The sequence below is a fragment of the Drosophila persimilis genome, unplaced genomic scaffold (assembly GCF_003286085.1).
Source record: "Drosophila persimilis strain 14011-0111.01,24,50 unplaced genomic scaffold, DperRS2 tig00000431-arrow-pilon, whole genome shotgun sequence".
In the NCBI taxonomy this organism is placed as follows: Eukaryota; Metazoa; Arthropoda; class Insecta; order Diptera; family Drosophilidae; genus Drosophila; species Drosophila persimilis.
This window is the reverse complement of record NW_020825312.1, coordinates 4,664,535-4,689,678: the sequence shown is the minus strand read 5'-3', so window position 1 is coordinate 4,689,678 and position 25,144 is coordinate 4,664,535. Positions and strand designations below refer to the sequence as shown.

Below are 25,144 nucleotides of genomic sequence, written 5' to 3'. Positions count from 1 at the left end.
TTTCCGTTGCTGTTTTGCTCGTCGATTTTTAATGAGAAAAGGGTTTGTGGCGGGTTCTTTAATCACGAAATTCAGGGACAGGCCATCAGTCAAAGTAGAGGCTAATGGTTTATTTATACACAGACAGGACTGGGGAATTAAATTGCAATTTAACTCGGAGAATAAATGCTGAATGCGGTTTGTATTCATTCCCTTTTATTTAGGACGTCTTTAAGTGGACTAAGCGGGATTCCCTTGGCAGAGGAGAGCACACTACATTAAGCAAAGATCATTATAATCTTTTGCAGCAAGTAGAACCTTGCACCATGAGCAACCAGCAACCAGCGAGCCACACGGAGAGAAAACTGTTGCATACAACTGGGAATGCCAGAGCAAAGGATGGGGAAGTGTTGCCTGCTGTTGAGCCATCGAAAATGCGAGAAAATTTACTCACTAACTCATTCATTCATTCACTCGCTAAGTCGCTGAGGTGCAATCTGTTTACTCAATAATTTTCACCAAAATAAATGCAAATTTTTCCGGGGAACGTCCAGGTCCCCCAGCGAGCGGCAGACTGGAGTGCACTCTGCCGGAGTACTGGACTCGCTGACGTTGCGCATACGCAGCGTTGTATGCAAACTATCCACCAGAGAGATGGATAAGTGGGGGAGGGCTGGATAAAGGCAGAGGGGCAGCCAGAGTCGGAGTCAAAGAAAAGTTCCCTCGTAGCTGCTCCTTTTGCTGCTGCTGCTGTTGTTGTTGCACAGCAACAAAAAGTTGATTTATAAACAAACTTTTGCGGCGCAAAGTTGGATTCGGACCGTCAACAAATAGAAAAGAAAAACATGCTCACCAAATGGCCAACGAAAGTTAAAAGTACGCCAAACCATTCGACCAGATGCCGTCTCTGGCGCGTGTTTCCCTCATTTTCGGGGCGGTGGGGTGTGCTTTGCTCTGCTTTGCTCTGCTGTGGTGTTGCAAATCCTAAAATACTATACACAATAGCTGTTTGCAAGAGTTGGAGCGAAATCAGCATAAAATGCGAAGCGAAAAAATAAATAACTACGCATCATTGAAAGCATTCACAAGTTAAATAATAACGCGACCAGCTACAAAAGCACAAATAAAGTAGTTGAGTGCCTGAGCCTGAACCCAGCGCCCAGCCCCCCTCCACCCGCCCCTTCTGAACTGAAGTCATCACGCAATTGGGAACTGAATGGATACGTATAGAAGATGCCGGCAATATGCACAGAGAGCGATGGAGCCAGTGGAGCCAGCAGAGCACTGCGAGAAAGTTGGCATTCGACTCAAAGACTCAAAGGTACAGTCAGACTAGTTATCGGCATGGCAAAGGATACCTTGAGTAATACGATTGGCGTTGAACAATGCAAGGTGTGAGCACTCCACTTCAAGCCAATTGATTGCATCCGGAATTTCCTACAAGTGCAGTCCTACCAGGCCAAGACAGCCACGATTCTTTCGCTCAGTGGCAAAGTAGCTGGAAAGAACTAAATAAGAAGCACTCCCCCCATCCGCCAGCAGCTCCCACGCCCCGCCAACACCCAAAGAAAAACCTAACCACTCTTCCGCACAGCGAGTGGAGTGCGGTAAAAGTCCTCAGTCAAATCAGTTGTTGGCACGATTTTTGCAGGCAAAAATAAACCGAAAAAAAAAGATGGGGATGATGAAAAAAAAATAAAGTTTTGAACCAGCCAGCAAGCAGAAGCAAGCCAGCAGGACGGCAGAAAATCAGAAAGACAGCCGAGCAGCCGAGCAGATGGGAAGATGGGCAGACGGGCAGGCGGGTAACCAACGCACAATCGACAAGTTCTGCGCGTTGCCTTAACTTCTGCCGCAAAATTTTAGTTTCCGGCTTTTGATGGTTTGGTTGCATGCCGCTCGTCTTCGGCTGCCTGCCTGCTCAGAGCTTTATGCTTTCAGAGTCGGAGTCGGCGTCGGAGTCGGCGTCGGAGTCGGCGTCGGAGTCGGAGATGTGTTGGCTGTTGCTTATTTGATTTTCCCTTTGGCTCTTGTTGCACCACCAGAGAGAGGGTGACGGACACAAGAGCATGTGTACCGCAACACCCAGTCAAAGCCGGTCGGCCCAACCGAAACAAATACGCAAAATTTTTTTGTAATTTTCCAAGTTATAAGCGAATATCTTCAGCCAAAAGCACAGAGCGAAAGCAAAGTTGGCGCCTCCCAAAAAGCCACTTGAGAAGCAGCTTTAAGCCAACAAAAAACCACCAGCAACAGCAACAGCGGCAGCAGCAGCAACAAAAGCAAAACCAACTTTGAACAATTTGGCAAGAGATGAAGCCCGAGAGCAAGGGAGCAAGGGAAGATAGCCCCGTCCCTGGGCAGATGGGGAGCAGCTGATGTCTGAGTCTTAAAATGAAAATGAATGAGAAACCTTTTTGGCCCCAGTTGATTGAAAGTGTTGAAACGGTCTTTCGGGTCAGCTGTCAGGGGCATTAACAGAGCAACGAAATTGTATCGGGGATTAGTGCTAAATGATATTTAGATATTGATAGTTTCGGACACTGGATGTACTCTGCACTCATGCCAAATGGACGTTGACGAAATTGTTGTGGATGCTCGCTCTTGTCCTACTGTCTCCGAATATTTTGGCGCTAAGCCATTCGGACATGTCGAGGCTTAGGCATAATCGATGAATGTTGTTCTCGTGTGGATGGACAGGGCTAAGAGTGTCTTAGACTATTCCTCCGACGATTGATGCCCCACAGATTGGTAACCATACCACAAGAGACATTCATTGCGACCAATCTGAGTTGTGAAATCGATAATCAGTTGCCTGTACTCTATTAGTGGCTGCTATGAAAACATAAATAAAAGTGCAGTGAACCACCACAATCTGTCTTGAAAGAACACACACTTCCAATCAGAACCAGCTCCTGTTCACCGGCTCTCGAAGAGACCTCATAAATCTGGAGTCAGGGGCCAGCGTTATAATCATCATCAGGCCATAAAGTATTGTCTGCTCCAACAGGTAAATAAGAAAACTTTTACCTCACTCAACTTGGGCCATAAACAGGCCCAGACCAGACCAGACCAGAGCAGAGTAGAGCAGGGGTCCCGGCCAGGACAAGTCAAGCCAAGCAGATGACGTTGGTCAAGCCAAAGTTGGTCCACACTCTCCGGGTATTTTGCAATTAAACAAAAACCAAAGAGAAGCCAATAAAACTTTGACCACTTGAGCAAGGAAGAGCGGACTCGAACTCGAACTCGAACACGCCAACACCAACACCAACACCAACACCAACACCAAGCCAAGGCCAGAACCAGCGGACGGACACGCATTGAAAGCTCCGAATAATAATTACTAGAAAATGAAATTCCACATTTTATATAGAGAATATGTTGGATGCCTGCTTTTTGTGGAGTCGACAGAAAGTTTGACACGACCGCCCCCTTCCCCTCGAGCAGAACGCACCAAATGCAAATAATATTCTGGGACACAGACAACAACGAAGGTTTTTGTTTACAAATGGAAATCGGTTTAGCAAAAACTTTCGGCATTACGTGTATGGTGGCCAAAAACGAGACACAAATGAATGTCAACTTTTTATATCCCGCCATATTTGTTGCCATAGGAATACGTTGTGCACACAGTATTCATGTCGGATATATGTATACACGGCGGACACGGACAGAGCACAAACATATACATGTACGAGTATGTATGCATTCTCGAACAGTGCAAATAATAAACAAAGCTATGGTAATTTTTCTGCTTAGTTTAATAGATTATTTAGTTAGTTTCAAACGGAACTTTACGTCATACTCGTCTGTGATTTCATTTGAGCCTGATACTCCGTTGACTTGTTTCGATTGGGAGTCTGATAAATAAAACTACTGAAAGTGGACACGATTTAAAGGATAATCTGTAAATAGTTGGTGTTGTAGGTCGAAGCCATAAGAGCGTGCCTCTTACAGGGAATAGTTTTTAAAAGAAAACAAATTACTACCCACTAAATGTTCAATAAATATATGTACCTCTCAAAGAAAGTGCTTCAATGAACGATCTGTCAATGATCGGTCGAAAAAGCCCTTGTTCAAGCCAAATATTCTTCTCCCTTGAATACAGTCCGTCCTATAAATCTCCAAAAAGATTGCAAATTTATATAAATATCTGCCAAGACAGAAAATCCCACACAAAAAAAAGCCGTTCCCGATTTACTCCTGATTATAATTGAAAATTTAATTATTTGCAGAGAGGGAGGGAAAAGCCCAGCAGGGCTTATTTGTAATCGTTTGTATCTGTGTGTGTGCACACACACACGTAATACGTAATACATATATATTTGTATAGATTTCTGTGTGTGTGTGTGTGTGTGTGTGTGTTGCTGTTTGCTGCCTATTAATGTCAAGTTGCCGTAATGAGCACACAAAAAGCAGCTGATGATGCTCGGAACAGTGAAGGCAAGGACGTGTGTGAAGGGGCCACGAATCGGAAGGGGGATTCGGATACGGGCAGGGATACGTGGGACCTGGAACCGGGGCTTGTTGGGTGTCGAGGCGTAAGAGCGTGCAGCGGCATTACGATTAGGGTATGGCATGGGGTTTATTCCGGGACTTGTGCTGTTGCCGCTTTTTCACTTATTTATGAAAATGAACCAAAAATCAAGAAGTTAAATTGGTTTTGTGTTTTGTTAACTTTTGCACAGCTACGTCTGTCTGTCTGTCCGTCCGTCCGTCCGTATGTCTGGCCCGGCTGTCTCTGTTTCTGTTTCTGTTTCTGTCTCCGTCTCCGTCTTCCCCATCCGATTTGCGCTCTGTTTCAACCTGTCGACTTTGTTGTTACTTTGTTTATGCATGCCTGGATCTGTGTGTGGGATACCCGTACTTACCATGTATACGAAATTGCGTGTATATGTATGTACATATATGTATAATTGAAAATACTCGCACACAAATCCTCAGACAGACAGCCGGCACAAGGAGGGGCTCCAAATAAATATAAGCCCAGCGAAACACAAAGTGAAATTTATACCCAACCATATAGACCCAAATACGTATTATCCGGACGCCATACCCGACCATCCAACCCACCAACGGAGAACGCAACACCCCAACATGTGGGAGGGGGGAAAACTTTGCCGTTGACAAGGCAGCTTGACATGGAACTACAAGAGGGCAAGAGGGCAGGGGAGGAGGAGACCCACAGCCCACCGACTGACATAGTTTTGTGGGCGTCTTTTGTATTCTCATCTATTCATTTTTTCCCCGTGGTCGGGGCTGGGTGGCTACGAGGCTCAAAGTTATGGCAGAAAGTATGAGAATGGCTGTAAGTAGTTTTGGTAACTGTTTTTGATAATCAAATGTAATTTATGTGTCTTGAACTTGCCCCTTTATCCGGCCGGGCTCGACGGTTGAGATGACGATGACACACCCCCAACAAGAATAATTCTTTCAGACAGTTCAATGTACTCAATACCAGTATTAGCCGCCATAAATGTTTATTACGCTAACCCCCCAAAGCCGAGACTATATTTATAGACCTGCTAAAAGGGTTCTGAGCAACATTCGATTCAATAGTACTGCGAATAATCTAATCAACTGTCTTTTCTTATAGCCGCCATAATTGATGACTAATAAGAATCAGCGTTTAGATCTCTGATAAAATACTGGCTGGACAAATACGAAGCTCATCTTGTGACACTTTTTCTGATGTTTTCATTGCCAAATTAATGTGCTATATGCCGTAAAAAATACTCGTACAATTTGTTTGGAAACGTATTTGAAACCTGATTCGCTTATCTTCTTTCTCCCCGTCTAGCGATCCGAAATAACGAAAATGCAATTAAATTCGCCCCAAAAACTGAGAAGTGATTCTGAATGTTTTTGTCGTTTTGTCATCGAAATATCCGGCAATTAGTTTTAATATATTTGGAATGATCAAAGCGTCACAAGGGATGGGTAATCCAAGGTGGGATGGAATTTGAGGACAGCCCATTTCGAGCCAATTAAACTCCCAATTTTTACACAATTCCCAGTGGATGGAGAGGAAAGTAGGATCTTTTTTCCTCATTTCCGAACAGCACACAAAATGCGGCTATGGCCCAGCCTCTGGGATCTACCATGGCTTTATCAATCGATATATTTGATCAATGAAGTATTTACATCGCCACCAGAATTACCCCAAGAGGCTTCCTTGAATGTCCAAGCCCACACTATCGAAACAGTCGTCTGCCAACCACAAATTCCCCATCGTCAGGCATCTCCTCACACACCTGACCACATTTACCTCTGCTAAATAAATTATCTTAAGGCCAAAAACAACACTGAATGTATTTGACAGCATTATAAATGCAAAATTATCCAGCCAGCCCAGACCAAGTCCAATGAACATTGTCTAGCAGGACGACGACAAGGACAAGGACGAGAACGAGAACGAAGACGACGACGAAGACGGCGAACAAGACGTCTTTGTTAACGCTTTGTCTGTCTCTTGGCTGTCTAGAAATTGCATTAGCATGCACAGCCGACAGGAGAGGCAGCCAGGACAGCAACTACAACAAATAACCGCTTGATTGCAGACTATTAACAGCATTAAAGATGGACAATTTAAATGAATCCCGCATGAATTGAAATATTTCCCAAAGGGGACAGGAGGGTGACAGGCAGATGCTCTCTGTGGGCCTCCGCCTGGGCCCTGGCGCCACCCACAGAAGGCCCATACACGCCGATGCATAGCATATGCATTACTAATACGCACTGTTGTCCTTGGACAGATACACGTGTAGCTACATGCAAATGTAATTCAAGTGTAGAATAACAACATTTTCACCTTGCCGAAATTGTTGCCGACACAAAGATTCAATTAGGTTGTCACTGCTCATGTACATACGTCTCCATCCACGTCAGTAGTTGTTTGATTTGGCACGGAATGTGGACATTTCTTAATTGAATTATATTTATCGAGAATCCGAATCATTTTCTTACGGGATTAAATAATTAGTTCGGACTCGGAGAATGTGTTTGGCCACAGTCCTGCAATTATTTGAATGTCTGTACTTGTCAAAGGCAATATTTTAAAGCTGTTTTCAAATTTTTAATTAAAGCCATCTATTTAATAAATTTACTTGGCAGCATGAGCTTATTTCTTCCCCAACATTTTATTACTTTTTCCCCAACTGGTGTCCGTTCCACAGCGTCAGCTTACTGCTGAAATTTCATCTCCAACTTTGCCAACTTTTCCACTTCAGTTTCATACGTATGTATATTATCGTCAAACAAAGAACTCAAATTAGTCCCACCCTAATCACACTAAATTATTAGAGAACTTTGCCTCGAACACACACACACACAGGCACAGTCACAGGCACACACATTCCTACTCCGTCAGCTGTTGCAGCTAGACAGCTGTTGTCTCTTTGTCTTTGTCTTAATCTTTGGTCGGGAGTCTCATTGAAAAATTTGCATATTTGTGCGCAGGCGTAACGCGTCGATTGCTCGGAACAGCTGTTTCTGTTTGAATCACTGTCGGAATTCATGGAGTGGTCCAGTGGCTCTGGTGGCTCTGGTGGCTTTGGGGGACGAAACTCTCTCGGCTTTGGGGCTGCCTTGACCTTGTAACTGTTTGCAAAGTACTTAGTCTCGGTTAATTGTCTCGCAGCATTTATTTTAAGTGTGTATCTGCATCTCTCTCGTTTTCCACTCGAGGTGTGAATGGGCAAAAACAAAAGTCAAGCTAAAATCACACAAACCACAGCCAATAAAGATGCACACGATTTACAGCTGTCGATTTTTGGTTCGTTTCACCTTCACACTATGCGATCTTATGAATACCCTTCATGAGTTTCATTGTATTCCTGCCTGAAAGTCTATGGATCGATCTGCAAGGGTGTGATACGATTCGGCGCCCGAATCCAGCGTTTTTTTTATGTATTTTGTATTTATTTTGTATTCATTTGCGTAGTATTGGTTGCTGTTCATTTTGCACTAGAATTCATAAATATTCAAATGGCCTGCCGAGCCAGTTTGTTGCTCGAAAACTTGTTTTGCACCAGCACGGGTATACTCGTATGCAGTATATCTCGCAGTACATATATTTGATTTGATTTGGTTTGGTTTGGCTTGGTTTGGCGCAGTAAAGGGTGAGCGAGAACCTACGTACAGCACGCGGAGTGGAGTGTGCACTTGAAAGAAATGCCTTACACGAACCGGTTCGGATTACGCTGCCCCGCAGGTACGAGTATACCTATGTATATACACAAATCTATATATTAGCCAGGCCTGGCCCGGCCTGGCCTGGCCTGGTCTGGCCTGGACTGTCTATGAATAATGAGTGCCCGACCGTCCGACCGACCGACCGGGCCAGCTGACTGGACAGGGCTGCTGTGTTGGTGTTACAAGTGACTCCACTCGGTTTCTCTCTGCTCTGCTCTGTTCTGCTATATTCTGTTCAGCTCAAGCTGTCAATTATAAATCATTTAAGTCTGTTCTAGCTATATGCCGTAGCATGGGCATAGCTGATTGTATACCACCTGTGAACGATTGAAACCAGAAAGATTTACGAAATAATTTTCACTAAATCTCAACCCTAGAAGGTCGAACCATTAGTCGAAAATTGCCTGCTATTTCTGTTCTGTGAACTAAAGCCACAAGCCGACTAATGATGTACATAAATACGTATGCTCGTGTAGGAGAAAAACCACACGAGGTTTGCTTGTGGTCAGCTAATTTATTTAATTAAAACAATTATTTTTATTTTCATTCTGATGATATGTTGAGATGGGTCTTTGCTTGGGCTCAAAGTTTTAGAGTTCAATGTGTAGAATGAAAACATCAGGAGCTTGGCAATACCCATTGTTCCACTGAGGATTTTCGGATTTAGGTGCACCACAACATCACCTGTCTGGCCCTGAACAATGTGCATTGTTTAGAGCCCTAATTGATTGACAATGCTGTACTTCACATAATTTCTGCTTAATTTTGAATCAAGACAGCACTTGAATGGCCCCCGTATTAGAATCTTACTCTCGTTTCACAGACGGGTATTGCTATTGTCGTCAGCTTAACGTAGTATATGTAATTAACAGATTTCGTGTCTCGTGTCTGCTTAAGACCCTCAAAACATCATCTATCGCCTTGTATTTAGCACGGGTGATCGGCGCTAATTCCTTCATGTTGCTGGAAGTGCAAGTGTCTGCACTTTAGTTTTGGCACAAATATATTTCATGTTTAAAGTAAATAAATTTTAAATTAAATATTTTCGAGTCTCCCTCTGATATATAAAAAAGTTTTGGGTCGTCGTCGTAGCCCGAAATTTGATTTATTTATTATATTATTTATCTATTAGTAAATTAAATATATTTTCTGTAAATTTAATATATTATATTGATTTTAAATTGTTTTATATTTCGTTTAAATATGAGCCGTATTTAAAAGACTTTTAAATACATTTATGTTCAAATCAAATATAATTCTATATAATTTCTCTATTTTTGTATTTCAAAACGAATATTTAATTTAAATATGGCTATGTTTTTTTTCTTTCAGATTACCAGTACTATAATAGTGAATAATCAGTGTGGATATTACGGAATATTTTTGGTACTCTTGTATTTTAAGATATTGCAAATGAGAATTCCGTAAGTGAGTGGAATATTCTTTGGGCAGATGGTAAAATAGACCGAGTGGTCCTGTGATACTATGGTCTTCATGTTTTGATAAGTTTATTACTTTAATGTTCCGCTGATGGAATAGTTTTTTGGTTTTAATTGATAATTATCAGGTGTTTGTTTATATTGACTTTGTTTAAGCAGACCTTTGTGGTTGGCCATCGATATATTGTCGGATAAAGGCACATTTATTCGAGTCTACATTAAAAATAGCCAAAAGTTTAGTTATCCAGGACGGCTGCTAATAGCTTAAAGTGGCCTAGGGGTGTTGTTCAATCAACCATCAACTAGTTATGGATAATCGAAACGTAACCAGTAAAGCATTACCGATTGGTATTAATCATCCCATAAGGGCGATACCCCAATGGGGTTAAGCAAACCTTAAACGATACCCGGAGAGCGGAGAACGGAGAGCAGAGTGCACTCTAACAAAAACCAAAACTCTGTCCAAATAGGACTCGGATCATTCAAACAAAAGTTATCCATAGTTCACTTAAAATCCTAAATTGGGAAGGGGCGGGGGTATCTATATCTATATCTTTATCTATATATGTATGTATGTATCTGGCATTCCCCTTTGCACTGGCTCTATCCACAGCCCCTTGCCGCAGCCGCAAGAAACTTTCAATTGCCAACTCGGGGAAAAGTTAAAAAGCGGCACGCGGAAATTTTCTATTTTCCTTTATTTTTTTTGTTTTTGTTTTTTGTGCAACCCATCAACAACAACAGCAAACTGCTAAACTGTAAAGTACCCAAGCCCCAGCCAACTTTACTCGCAGCCCCACTCCTGCTCCCAAGGCCCCTCGCACCGCTCCCCCACTCACAGCTGAGCAGCTACTTCCAATGGCAGCAGCCATTAAATGAAACTTAATTAGCCCTAAATAAGCAACAGAGCCAATGAGTAAAATGTGGCTCAAATGGCGGGGAAGTTTGGGCTAAGAGGGAAACAAAGAGCGCAAACAGGGACAGGGGCAGGGACACGGGCAGTGGCACGGGCAGGGACAGGGGCACGGGCGGTGGGTTTTTGCATTTTAATGCAAAAACTGAAAAATCATTGATTACTTTGGATACCGATGGGGTTGCTGTTGGGGTTACGATGGGCGATGGTCGATGGGCGGTGGCTGGAGGAAAAACTACTAAAAAAAAAAAAAAGAACGCTTTGTGCATTTAACGCGATAAGTTGATTAAATTGCATAGAACTGGGCCGAACACGAACGACGGCACGGGGGAGTGGCCTGGGAGGGTGGAGAGGTGGAGAGGTGGTCGGCCCCCCTACAAAGTGGGCATCATAAAACGCATTAGACGGCGGTTGAGTGGGCGGCCAGAACTCTCTAGATTGAGATTGAGTGCCGCTAATTTGAATCCGTAATTTCCCTGAAATGCCTCCACCCTCCACACTCCACCCTCCACCCGCCACCATTCCGCTGCTCCCTTGTGGGTGTGACCGTAAAACGGCTTAGAACATGGTTGCAATTTTGTTGCAACGTTCCGGCGGCCGTAGCATTTCAGTTTACGGCCGTATTATATGCTCCTTGCCGGCTCCTCTGACTCCTCCGGCTTTTATTATTTCTCTCTTTTTTTGCATCTACTTGTACTTCATCGAGTGTAGGAGGCAGAGAGAAAGTTGCAACTTTTACGATGCAGCCCCAGACTCGTAACGGTCGAACGAGCACCCAAGTACAGTTACACCCGGTGGAGCAGCACACCGGACTGCACTGAGAAAAACGATATCCTAGTGATCAGTCTTTCATGGTTCTTCGGCCAGGACTTTCCCGCAGTGTACCGCAGCCAGCTGTTAACCAACTAGACAGATAGATGCCCGTAGTCTCCTCCAGCACCATTCATAGTACCACTACGTAGTGGAAGTAGATGAACCTTCCCGGCAACTTAAGCGGCTCGCGAGGCGCGCTGTCAGTCAGAGGTCTCCTCCATGTGGCATGGTTAGTGGCTGGGTGGCTCGGTGGCACGGTGGCACGGTGGCACGGTGGCTTGGGGGCTGAAACTCAACCCCAATAAATGTAGTTCAAAGTCAGGCAACATCGTAAATCCATCGTTGAACTATAAAAAACCGTCTTACTGCAATTTGTATCTCTTTTGCCAGGGCAAAAATGCTTTTGGTAGAGGGTTTTGGTGTTTGCGTTTGCGTTTGTTTCTGCCTGGCTTTGGCTTTGGTCTTTTGCTCGGTTGCTCAACCCGTGAGCACTTTTTAATCCGATTTTGTTGCATTTTTTACCATGCTCTCTCTTTGTATGTGTGCTGGTGTGTGTGTGCTGGTGTGTGTGTGCTGGTGTGTGTGTATCTGTGTGTTGCATGGCGATTACGCTAGATGTTGCCTGCTTTTGCTGCTTTTTCTTGCATTTCCACCTACTTTTTCCTCCTTTTTTTGTTGATTATTTTAGTTGCATTTACCCTCCCCCCACACGCCCGTTCATCACCCTCACCCACGATTTTGCATTTTTTATTTAATATATGCGCTGCTGCCCTTTCCAGTTCTCTTCTCCTCCCCCGCGCGAAGCACCCCGCATCCGGTTGATGTTGCGGCCCCTGTTTCTGCTTAGCCTTGGTTGACTATTTTAAGCCGTAAAACCCTTAACCGTGGCTTAGCCATGCAGACCATAAGTTCACCCCGAAAGAGCGTGCACAGCGAGAAAAGGGGATATGGACTTGACACTATTGCCACCAATGCAGACAGGGCCACAGACTGTTGAATTAATTAAACCAAAATAGCCGTGTTCCAAAAACAAAATCTTTAAAGATTTGGTTTGAGTTCGGTTTATTCAAGTTTTGGACAATCTGAATCAATGGATCATCACTCAGTGATGGATTTCACCCGATAGTGGCGATGATTAATTTGCACATGCATAAGTCCATCCATCATTTCGATATAGGCAAAAAGAAATGCATCACATGGAGCACATCACATGCATTTTTATGCTCCATCTGTTGCATGAATTCATGCATGACAATCGCTAATCATCGGCACTATCGTATGCAGTCAATCACTGAGCGCTGAGCAAGCTGTGCTGCTGAACGAGCTCAATGTGACGTGATTTAAGGGAAAGGGATCTCTCAACAATATACATCATGTATGCATCATGCCTTTCATACATTCCTTACTTAAATATATTCAGCTCAGGAACTATCGAACTTCGAAGTCTCGCGAATGGAACCGAAAAACATATCGTATAATCGTTTTCGCGACTTAGGGCGTGTTCTTAACGATACTATCAGCTATCGAAATAAAGCACCAGCAATGAATCCAACACGAAAATGGATCGTACTGTTTTTACGCCTCATTTTTGAAAAACTGATGCATGAATTTATGCATCATAATCATGTAAGCATGACTGATCCCTAATCCAGCTGTGCTGGACTAAACTATTCCTAAAACATTGACAAATATAAACTTATTTGGTAATAGTTTAGAATTTTCTTCCAGTGCCTGTTGAAGCGTTCTTTTGACATTCTTTTTTATTGTTTTAGTGTTTTATGTCCCCAAAGAATCCCTCATTTGGGGGGCAATGCCAACAATGCTGGGAATACCTGATTCGTTTGATAATCCTTTCGGCTGAAAACTGCTTATGTACACAGGACACAGGACATAGGCCAGATTGCCTCCCAGTCCTCGACGGATCCAAGTGGTTTAGAGTGGCGTGGAGGCCTGGCATGGAGTGGAGTCGAGTGGAGTCCGAATCTAAGTCAGAGCCAGATTGAGACTGAGGTTGAGGATGAGGCTAGGGATGGGGCTGAGTCTGAGCTGGGTTGCAATGGTGCCTCGGGCTCTTATTTTCTCGTTGCCTTGGCATTCGGTTTGTCTGTGTGTATTTTGGCCTATTTGCATTATGAATTATTTATTTTGTTTATTTCTTCTCTGCCACCAAAAACACAGGGAGAGGGCGGGTGATGGCGGGGGCGAGGCAGAAGCAAAAGCAAACCGAACTGAACCGAACCCGGAAAATGTTGCAAAAGTGGAATACTTGACGTCGTCTCAGTGATAAACGGGCAGAAATAAGAGCAAGAACAAAACCAAGAAAAACCAAATATAAAGCCCACGAAATACGCGAAAAGTGTTTGTTCGGATTAAATTTATGAATATTATATTCAGGCAAAAGTTCGGCCACCCAAGCACCGCCTCGCCTCGCCCCGCGCTGCAGTAGCACAAGTTTGTCTATAAATTTTTTTTGCCTCCCAATTTCAGTCCTCTCTATATATCTCTCACTCTCTCCCTGTCTCTCTCTCTCTCTCTCTCTGTCTCTCTCAGCCCTCCGACACAGACTTTACGGCCATTCAGACCCCAAAAAAAGAGGTAAATTGCCAGCTATTGCAGCGCGCTTAAGGGTATCATTCTGGTCAAATTGTTTACTTTGATGGCGGCCCATGACGGCACTCGTAAAATGATATATCGACTGCTCGGCAGCCCGATGGGGGTTCGATGTTAATGAGCTGGGAGATCGGACTTACGTGGCTCATAAAGTATGCGACTGCTGAATCTTTTCTCCTTCAAAGTCTTCCACAAATTCATTCAAGTCATTCGTTTAAATCGTTCAAGTTCTGCAAGGAAAGTGGAAAATATAGTTATCAATTAGTCTCCATACTCGTATTTATATCTATGAATATTATTAAGTAAAATAATGAGTAGCTACGATATAAACACCCGATATAAAAGCACCCTTTCGATTGTAATTTTTCTTTCAATATTCTCCTTAAGCCTTAAGCTTACTTAAGAAAATCTGAGACATTTCTATGGCATTCCTTCATTTACCATCCCCTTCCCCATCCCCAACCATCCCACCTCTGAAAAGGATCTGGGTCGAGGTGCTCACAATGTAGACGCCTTTTGTTCATAAAGGAAATTAACTCCTTTCATGGCATAAACGCTCGAATTGTGTTTGCAAATTTGCATTAGCATTAAAAATGTTATAAATTTGCAGGTAAACGTTTCAGAGGAAGCTAAGCACAAATAAATCTACCTTTAGACCTCGTCGTAACTGCTCCTCTTAGTCGCAGTCGCAGTCGCAGTCGCAGTCACAGTCCCCACGGTGCTCCCAGTGCTCCAAGTCTCGGGCCCAGGCCCAGGCCCAGTCCACTCCAGGACAGGCCGTGCCAGGCAGAGGAGTAAGTGATTGTAGCTCCTTTTGGAAGTATTGGAGCGAAAGGTGTGTAGGGCAGGTGGGCTTCTGGGTGGGTGGGTATAAGTGCGATGAATTTGGAATGAATGCAATCTTGCTAAAATATGCAAGGAACGTTCACACAGAGATACAGACACGCCCACTCCCACGCCCACTCCCCCACACACACACAGGCAGACACAGGCACACACAGCGTAGACATTAAACATTGAAGCGACAAACGAAATGAAAAACGGCTGTGCAAATTAATTTTACGTAGTACGAACAACAACAGCAACAGTAGCAACAAAAGAAAGTGCGACTGTGACTGTGACTACAGCAGAACCTCCCCGGCAGCGACGATGAATAGCAGACAGCAGCAGCAACAACAACTATGCCAGGCACGCCCATAACTCCAACATCTACATGGGGCTCCCCCTCCCCCCCTTCTGCCAAGGATAAGGATGACTTCCAAACAGCTAGACAAACATTTAAAGGATTGCCGGCAGGCTGCCACCCCCCCATCCCACATTCCACATCTTCGGGACCAAGCCATAAAAACCCACCCACCCACACTTTATTTCGCTTTAATTACCACGCTCTCAGGAGGAGCAGGAGTGGGGCTCCCCCCCGAAAACAGCCGAGGGGAGAGCTAAGCAGAAGTTGAAGGAATAAACGTTATTTGTGTTGTGGTTCAGGGATTCTTCAGAAAACAGTGAACGGCAACGCCGTGTCGTCGTTTTGGGGAAAGGCACGCGAATACCCGTAGTACGTATTTTGAGTAGCAATAATCACAGGTGTGGCTGCCCTTTTGCGACGACAAAAATACCCAATAAATCAAAATCTTACCGAATCTTTCCGAACTAATCAGCTACAGTATTAAAACTACAACGATAATCCCAGAAACTAACCAAAATAAGTGATGTATCCTAGAAATTATAATCGTAAGTGCATCTTTTCTACTCTGTTATTTATACATAGATAGATTACTCTTTATATGTATATGTGCAGAGTCTAGATTCTTTTTTAATAAAAGACTACAGCGCACAGTGGCTAAGAATTAATTAAACCCCACAAAAGGTGTGACTGCACTTCCTGGCCAACAACACTGAGAGAAAAATGGTATATTGAAGTGAAATAATCGGTTTTTAAATGACACAGATTTATAAATTAAATAAAATTAACTTAGATTTAAACATAAAAATATACAAAAGTCCTTTTTTGATATTTATTTTATTTGAAATATGAAAATATTTAATTTAAATGTGAAATATTTTCATATTATTGTTATTACGAGAGCGCTCGTGGCAAATATAATTGGCATATGTAAATGTTTAAATCCAAGTGTAACTTTTCGGTGGTCAGGCCTTTTTTCTCCGGGTGTAAAGTATCCGTCTATCGATAGCAAACAATTTCTTCGTGTGTCGGCATTCTCTGTACTGTGTACACAAATTGCATTAAACCTCCATTAGGGGCAACAGGAATAAACAACTGGCCAACACAGCCGAACCAACAGGAGCAGAGTCCTGGTCCTAGCGGCAAAACTATTTCACAATTAAGCATTTAAAGCCATAGTTAAACATTGTCTCGGTGATAGTCGCCCGTGCACCTGCATAGCAGTTAGCAGTTAGCTTTTTATTTAACCCATTACTCTGGGAGTCAGTTCTCAGTCCTCAGTCCTCAGACCGTGCGCTGCACCTAAATAAAGCCGGCACTAAAATGTTGCCCGACCAACGGCTGCCACCAAAACTGCCACGTCTTCCGCGGCAACGCAGCAACGCAACAACGCAGCAGCAGCAATGCCAGTCTGCGCCAATAAATAAATTCTCAAACACCCCAAAAAACAAACAGCAGTACTCCCAACATCCCAACATCCCAACAGCAACAGCAGTATCAACTCGAGACCAACTTTGACTTTAACCACACCACAGTCTTTGTATTTGGGTACGGGTACGGGTACGGGTACGGGTTCGGGTTCGGGGTTTGGAGTACGGTACTGCAGCAAGTTATCCCATCTATTTTTTTCCTTCCCTTTTGGGTTGACATTTTTTGCCATCCACGATGTGGCGTGTTGGCAATATGCATATGGTAAGTCCTTAAGTCGAGGTGCTTTGTGGGATGGGAAACCTTTTATTTGATTAAATACATACATATCTCTTAGCTAAAAAGCAGCTAAAATAGTTTCCGGCTTTATTAGGGTCAGTTGGGACTAGCTGCGATGTCTTCTAGATAAACATTTCAATTACTTTGCAAAGGTGCAAGTAATGAAATTCCATCTACAGTTCACATTATTTTTCTTACATTTTTTGCATTCCACTTCAAAGACTTGTTACCGAGAGTAAGCCAATTCAAGGATCGTATTAAATTATTTCGGTTTTTAACTGGAACTCCAAAAATCGACCTGATCATGGAGCTGGTTATGGGAACATTTTGAATATTGAAGAAGTGTGTCCATAGGATCGAAACTAAAGAACATTCATCGCATAGTCTAAATATACTAGTTCTTAAATCTATTATATACTGCAACACTGATGCAGGGCTGCCATTTTATCTTTTCAAAGGGCCTATCTAGAATTCGTTGTCATGGAATAGCTTATGAAATGCTCGTAGAATACAATTTTTTTAGTCATAAATTGTATTTTTTCGTGATTTTATCGCTGCATAAAAAGTATCGTTCTATTTGCTAACAATAAAAAAAACAGAGATCAAAAATAAGAATTATGAGTTTAAAAACATCACTGTCGAAAGCCTAGGTGTATGAAAAATGTAACATCCTGGAACAGGATAAACTTTTATTGCCAATTTTTTGACATAAATTTTTATACCCGATACTCAAAGATTTTAGGGATGTATTATATTTGTGGTGGAAATAGATTTGTGTAACACCCAGGAAAAAGCGTTTCCGGACCTATGAAGTATATATATTCTTGATCAGCATCAATATAGCCACGTCTTTCTGTCCGTCCGTCCCGATTAGCACCTAGATCTCAGATACAATAAGAGCTAGAGTAATCAAATTTGGTATTCAGACTCCTGTGATATCACACTATTTCAAGTGTATTTCAAAATTTCACCCCGCCTCTTTCCGCCACCACAAAAAATGAAAATCTGTGGCATTCGAGAAATCTGAAAGAACTAACATATCTACGAGATCAGATCATTATTATAGCCAGAAGGAACTAATGAAACTACGCAACCCCCTTCCAAGCGTTTACTCATTTTCTCTCTCTCACACACTCTTCCTCGTGCAGGGTGCGCCCTCTGGCGGAGGGGAGCGAGAGAGCAACACAAACTGACTGCCCTCGACGCATCTTAACACTGGTCACATAATCCATTTGAATGGATTGGGTTTTTACTGGACAACATTCGTTATCTGGAGAACCCAATCTAGTGCGTGGTATAAATAAAAGAAACAGTGCTCTTATCTGTACTGTTATTCCTTGGTGTGTTTATAAATAAAATCAATTAACTAGAACGGATACTGGAAATCGTTAATTATGTAATTTTGTGGTACATAAAAGTCTGAACTTCAGATAGAAATCTTCGATTGAATGCAATGATTATTTACTTGAGCACTGGCACAGCATCGGAGAATCCATTAGGGTTCTTTGGGAACAACCACAGCCATCGAATTTTTAATTAACCCGAACTCTTGGCTGATTGAATTTCCACGTTCTCTCATTTTTTGTAGTGGCGCAACTTGGACGTGGCAGAAAATCGGTTCCGCTCCCCATTTCTTATCCTTAAACTTCACTTTTATGCAGACATACTCCTCGTACGGGTAGTTAAGCCACACCACGCCACACACACGCACTGGCGGAGTGGAGCACTGGAACAGAGGCGAGGCAGACAGACGGGAAAGATTATTTTCGTACTTTTTATCTTCATGCGTTCAGGGTGCGCACTTGGCGCTTAAAAAGTCAACGGAGCAAACTAGGAAGGCAGCCTGCCAATTTGTGACTGTCTCTTCATCCAACCCTACCCCTATCTCCCATTTCCGATCCTACCATATTCCTCATCTCGACTTGGCTCTGGCTCTGGCTCTGACTCTGGCCCTGTCGCTGACTCTGGGCCTGTCTCCAGCTCGGGGTCGGGGCGGGCCAGGGCCGGGCCGTGGCTGTGGCAAAGCGCGACGGTGCAAAGCTGACAGCTGCTTAAATAATTTCCAGTCATGTGCGCCGCCCACAAAACACAACTAAAGCGAACGTACAGCATGGCGAAAAAAAGGAAACCAGAAAAGAAAAGCCAAAGCCAAAGAAAAGTTGCCTTCTTATGCCTTGTCTTTCCTCCACTTCCACTGACATCCGGCTGGCTGTTGGGGTGGAGTTCTCGTGTACCCTAAGTCGACTTTACGTCGTCGTCTGCGTATCAATATGCGGGGTCAGTATTTAGATGCCCTCACTTGGGGTAGCATGGAGAAGGGAATACGGAATAAGGAACTGGGAATAAGGATGGAGCCCCATGAAGGCTTCCCCCTAATCATAACTAAGCCAGAAGCTAAATCATTTTGGTGGCGTATACATTTTGTATATTGATTTATATTTCATTCTAATTTAAAGTCGAAGGATTCCAAGAACGCCCTCAAAGTTCGTAAGAAATGACATCAAAGGCGTATGGAATGGGATATGTAATCCCCCCCGAAAAATTAGCACAGCTTCTCTAGAGCATCTTTTGTTCGTCTATTGCCAATTTCCAATGAACTTTTTACTTGAGTGGAGGAAAGCATTTGTGCCGAGGAAAATCTATGTGTCTGCTACATGTTTAATTGCTGCTGCGTGAAGATGTTAATCTATTTTGAGCAGCGGCTAACAAAAACGCCTGTCCTACAACTACTGCTGACAGGGAACATTGTACTATGGCTGGCTCAAAGGAAGCCAGCGAAAGCGATGGACGCGGAAAGAAAGACGTGGGAGGGCATGGGAGAGAGCAAAGCTGAAAGCAATCAGTGGGATACTAATTCAGGCTACTTCTCTAAAAGCTTACTTTGGCCTGTGCCATGGCTCTGCCAGCCATGGCCGTGGCTCTGTGCAGGCATCGCATCGCGGAAATGACGAGGAAATTGTGTAAATTGATTATAGATAGCCCGGTTTCTATACGAGCGGGGACTCTCCCCCCGGAACCCCCTGCCAGCTCCTTCCACTTAGTGGAAAAGTCAATCATAGCCGTGTCTGTGATATCGAAGCATGATATATATTTAAATTCAACATTTTTTTCGCTCGTCGCATCTCATCTCTGCTCTGTCGTCGTCTTTGTCATCGCCCTCGTCCTCGCCCTCATCCTTTCCGAGGACAGAATGCCCGCCACAGCAGAAAAACAAAATTTATTGCGAATGAAAATTAATTAAATTAAATGGACTGTGAAAAATTTGCTCTCAATATTTTCACTTTTCTCTCTTTTATTTCCTTTCACCAAAGTATTAATATTAAAGTTTCGCTTGAGCCGTAGTATTAAGTAGAGAGGGAGACACACAGAGAGAGAGAGAGAGAGAGACAGGGAAGAAGGGACTAAAAAGTCGAAATACTGATGTAATTAAAAATGTTCTTTGTGATGTGGTTTTTGGGGGTTACGCTGAAAAAATCTAAAGTCCGGTACTCGGTTGGGTAATAGGTATTCCTAGATAATTATATCATAAATGATGTGCTGGAAAACCCTCTGTCCAACTTGCAGGACACGAATAATCCTTTTTGCTAATCTCAGGACAAAATGAGACACGACACCCACCAGATCAGCAACCGAAATGATACCTTCCTCAGTTTCAAAGAAATACCGTGGCACGTATTTAAAAAGATTCCTTAATTAACCGCCCACTTACCTCTTATGGCGCATTATATTACACATTCAAGCCACTTGAAGCAAAGCTGTATAATCTTTTATCTGCTCGGTACACACGCGGCGTGAGTCAGACGGAGTCAGTGCCAGAGGCAGGGACGAGGACAGGGGCTGGGGCAGAGAGGGAGTCACTTAGAGAACACACATACGACGAGTATAGTATAAATGCGCCATAAATATAGATCTTATTAACCTGTTGACATCAATTTCCACGCACATTACGATTACCACACAAGTGTGGGTGGATGCACACCCTCCCCTTTCCGCCCTGCTCTTGCCACCCAAAAAAAGCAAATGCTCGAAATGCCATCGACATGTAATTTAATGGGTGGGAATCCGAATCCCCGCCATTTCTGGCTGTTCTGTCGGTTCTGGCTGTTCTGACTGTTCTGACTGTTCTGGATGTTCGAATAGCATAGAATAGCATCGCATGCCAGGCCTAAAGAGGGTTCCAAGGGAATGGAGGGTTCGCAGCGAGGACGCAGCGCCAACGACAGTCGTCCTTGTAGTCGCTGATAAGCTTTGATTTCCTGTAACAGGCAGCGATGGCGTCGACAAAATCGTCTCCTCAGACACACACACACACACACACACAGACACAGGCGCGCACACACAATGAGCAATGAGCGAGCGTGGGCGGATGAAGCATGTTGAAATCCGCTTAGAGTCTCTACATTTTTAATACCCAATAACCAAGAGGTTATCCTAACGGGGTATGCAGAGCTCTGCGGCGGGGAATGTACGAAATGGGCAAGGAGCGGCGCCCTTAAACGGTTGGAAAATGTTCAGTGTTCGTTTGGGCAAAGGACTAAGAAAAAATATCATCTTTTTGCATACTGACAGCCGATTCCTGATTTTCCTATTAGAATCAAAGAAGACTGAACTGAAGCATTATACATTTAACTGTCGATTGTGATCGTGTTCTACTACACTTCAAGACCAATCTAAGCTAAGAAATGGAGTGAGAAAGAAGGAGCCCTGCAGCCACCAGATCGATTACAAATCGAAGCTAAGGAAACCATATATAACCTATAGCAGGTCTTAATAGACAAACTTAGAGTTGCACAGCGGAATACGAACTTTATAATGGTAATTATCGATAATTATCGATTAAAAACTCGGCTCTTAATGAGAACTGGGTTCCATTCGTAACTAATGAAGGAACAATTGCATGTGTTTGTACTTTATCTAAGGATATAGTAATTGATAATAGTTTAAACAGTTAAAAGATCTATATCTGAAAGGATTAATTAACCCACTGAACTTACTAGAATCAATCAAATGATAGCAGACTAGCAGAAGGGCATCTAAGCATCCCAAAGATACCAAGCTATCTTAAGAAAGATCAGTTATCATGTCATGTCTCTGTCCCTGTCAATCAGTTGCCTTAGTAGTGAGTATCTCCTAGTCGAAGCACTGTTGAAAGTATCTTTATCTTTCTTTTTGTTTTTTGGCAAATTATTCCGTTGACGAATTTATTAGCGGAGCGATGTCTGAAGTTTTATTTTATTTTCGCTGCGTTTCGGTGCTTTTTTTGTGTGTTTGTCGTGGCTGTCTTACTATATTTTCAATTTGATTCTTTTATTTTTTGCTAACGATGTTATTGACTTTTACAGCTTTCGAAGTGAATGGCGGTGCGTGTCCCATTCTGCGCGATAACTTGTAATTCCGTCGGTAGTACTTTTTTCCGTCTGCTCGCTTTTTGCTTGTACTCTTCATTGGACGCGACACGTAGCGTGCGGTGCGGTGCGGTTCGGTGCGGTGCGGTGGGGTGCGTAAAAAGCGTGAAAGAGACAGCCGCATGCATTTGCCGGATTGCCGGATTGCCGTGCCAGCGGAAACGGAAATCACAACACAACGCGCGGACTAAACATGACAGCCAAAAGCTGTCATGTCCCAGAGCCAAGTGTGGCCGCCTGTGTGTGTGTGTCTGTGTGTGTGTGCGTGTGTGTAAGCGATGCCATGGGGAAAAAAGTGTCATGAAAGGGAGAGAAAAAAGAAAAAACCTCAACTGAAATGAAATGAAATTGCAGGCCCGCCCCAACTGCAGACTTAATACGATTGTGGTCTAATGAATTAAAGGCTGAACCGACTCGCACACACGGACCAAGACAAATCAACGCAGAAAAATCTGTCAGGAGCGGATAGGAGGAGCCACACTCGTACAAAACCGGGCACTGGAGGAGATTGTGCCACACCAAAAACAAAACCCCACCCGAAATAAAACAAAAAGGTGGCCAGGGCCAGAATTGAGAGAGTCAGCAGCCCAGGCGAAAGCCAAAGCCAAAGCCAAAACCAAAGCAAGTGTAAAATTGTAGAAACAAAAGTGAAACGATGCCGTCAGATAGGAGGAGGCAGTAAAAGATTGAATTTGTATCTATGTCCCATGTATCCCTCTATCTATCGTACGTGTGTGTGCTCGTGTGGGTCAACTGATTGTGTGTGCCTGGCCAACAGCAGCAGCAGCAGCAGCCGCATCAGCAGGAGGATCTGCCATCTGAGACCTATGTGGACATTGTGCGTTTAACCACGTAATAGTCTCGGCGGCGAATCGGATTTACGGCAACAATCAGAGGCCTTAGCACAGTGGGGCAAAACAGCACAGCCAAGGGAGTGCCGCCTAATTGTGGAATACAGCGATCCAAAGTCATTGAATCGTGTCCTTGCCAACCCGTGGTACTCCTGAGGACCTTGGCCAAACTCTAAGAAACGACTACTCCCACAATCTCCCTCGGAGATTCAATTTGTTATCTTTGCATCTCGGCTTTCTCAGGTTGTTATTTCGTCTTCCAGATTTTGGTGAATTTCCATTTAGGTGCTCACTGCCTTTCAATTCCTGCCTCCTCTGACTGGCTGTCCCTGTCTCCTGCTCTCCGGTACATTCCCATCTTCCTTTTTAATAGCAAAAACACTTCCCCAGCATGTCTATCTCTGCCAGTCTGTGTGGCTGTGTCTCCGGCCATGTGCGTGTTTGGCCAGCTTTGTTTTCGCATGTGAAAGTATTTAATTCAATTTGCGCTTAATTGAGACGGGCTGACTGTACTCGCCATCCCATCTCCCATCCAATCACACACGCCCCGGCCATCCCGACCACCCCGACCACCCCGACCACCCGACCAGTAGGCAGCTGTCAAGCCAGCCCAAACGAAGCGTATCGCTGCCACCCAACCCAACCCACCCAGCCCCAAGACCCAGCCACAGCCGCAATCGACCCCCACTCCACCTCACTCAGTTGATAAAGCATCAAAAGAAATGTACAGCCAAGTGTTGTTTCGTTCGTTGTCTTAACAATTTATAAATTAATTATGTATGCACTGTGTGTGTGTGTGCTGTAAGCCAAAAGCAGAAGCAGCTCAGCAGAAACAGCAACAACTCAAGACCCACATACGCGTACGATCCGTATGCATATATGTATGTATGTATGTATAGTAGACCCCCAGCATATCGTAGAGACACTTATACATTTATGTACTTAGCCAGACACCATATGCGTAGTCATACATTTTAAATATAAACGCGTTAAGTGTTTCAATGCCACTCGTTAGACTCCATCCAGTCACCGCCTCCCGCAGCCCCCCCTGAGGCCAGTGCCAGTTGTCACTTGGAGATGGACGTGGAACAGATTTTTTCTGGTCTTTGGCCCTTTCATCCACAGAATATTAAGTATTTTGGCCAATAATTCATTACGTTTGTTACGTTGTCTTGCTGCAAATGTCGGGCTTTGGTTTTTATAGCCGTTATCTGGGACAGTTTTGATGGCTTGTACATAGATTGGGGTTACCATGATGCTGGACGTCGTACCCAATTGCGTTTTAATATGTTTTTCTGTCAGTCTCTCATCGCTCTCACAGGACACACTGAAGCGAAAACAACATACACGTTGTGTGCGTGATCGCCGCTTTTTTACCTGTAGTCAACTATGTCTTCTATTTATATTTATATTCATTTAATTTCCATTCGTATTCGCTTTGTATCGTTTATATTTCTTTATTTCAGAAAACTCCTCTCAATATTTTAATAATGTGATAAAGTGCCTTTTGATATTGAAAATCTCATCTCGTTATCGTACCCGGAGCTCCATCCATCCATCTACATAACGAATGCTCCACTCCGGGCATTTCAAAACAACAGCAATCCCATCAAATCCGCTCAAAAATTTGCATTTTGGTCGACAGTGTGCGGCACCTGCCTGCCACATTTGCCGGCTGGAGTCGCCACCGCCAGCCAGCGATTGGATGAACTTTTCGTTGGGTCTCGCATTTCACAAACTGTGTCGCATTACACATTTTTGGCATATAATACTCGTACTGCTCGTTCCTCGTTCCTCGTTCGAAATTGTTTTGCTTTGCCGCTGTTGTTGGTGTTGTTGTTTTCTCACTAATTGTCACTAAATATGGCTTCGGCTAATTCCAGTTTCGGTTACTTAGCAGCTTACCAGTAGATGCACAACTAAGCGACAAAAATAGATGCCAACTGGAAAGGGGGGAACAGGAGATGTCACCCGTACGTCATTTGATAAAGTGGCAGTCAGTCAGTCAGTTCCCTAACTGGCAGTCAGTCAGTCATTCAGTCAGTCAGTCA

The 25,144-nt window shown here is 43.7% G+C and overlaps 1 protein-coding gene across 1 annotated transcript in view; it reads right to left on the bottom strand.

Moving 5' to 3' along the window:
• LOC6597089 (Ig-like and fibronectin type-III domain-containing protein 2) overlaps nucleotides 1-25,144 on the bottom strand; it is a 72,959-nt gene that overhangs the window by 29,711 nt on the left and 18,104 nt on the right. The window contains exon 2 of the mRNA XM_026989910.1: nucleotides 14,088-14,177. Within this exon, the coding sequence (XP_026845711.1) occupies nucleotides 14,088-14,096 (9 nt within the window). The 5' untranslated portion in view covers nucleotides 14,097-14,177. The remainder of the gene's footprint in view (nucleotides 1-14,087; nucleotides 14,178-25,144) is intronic.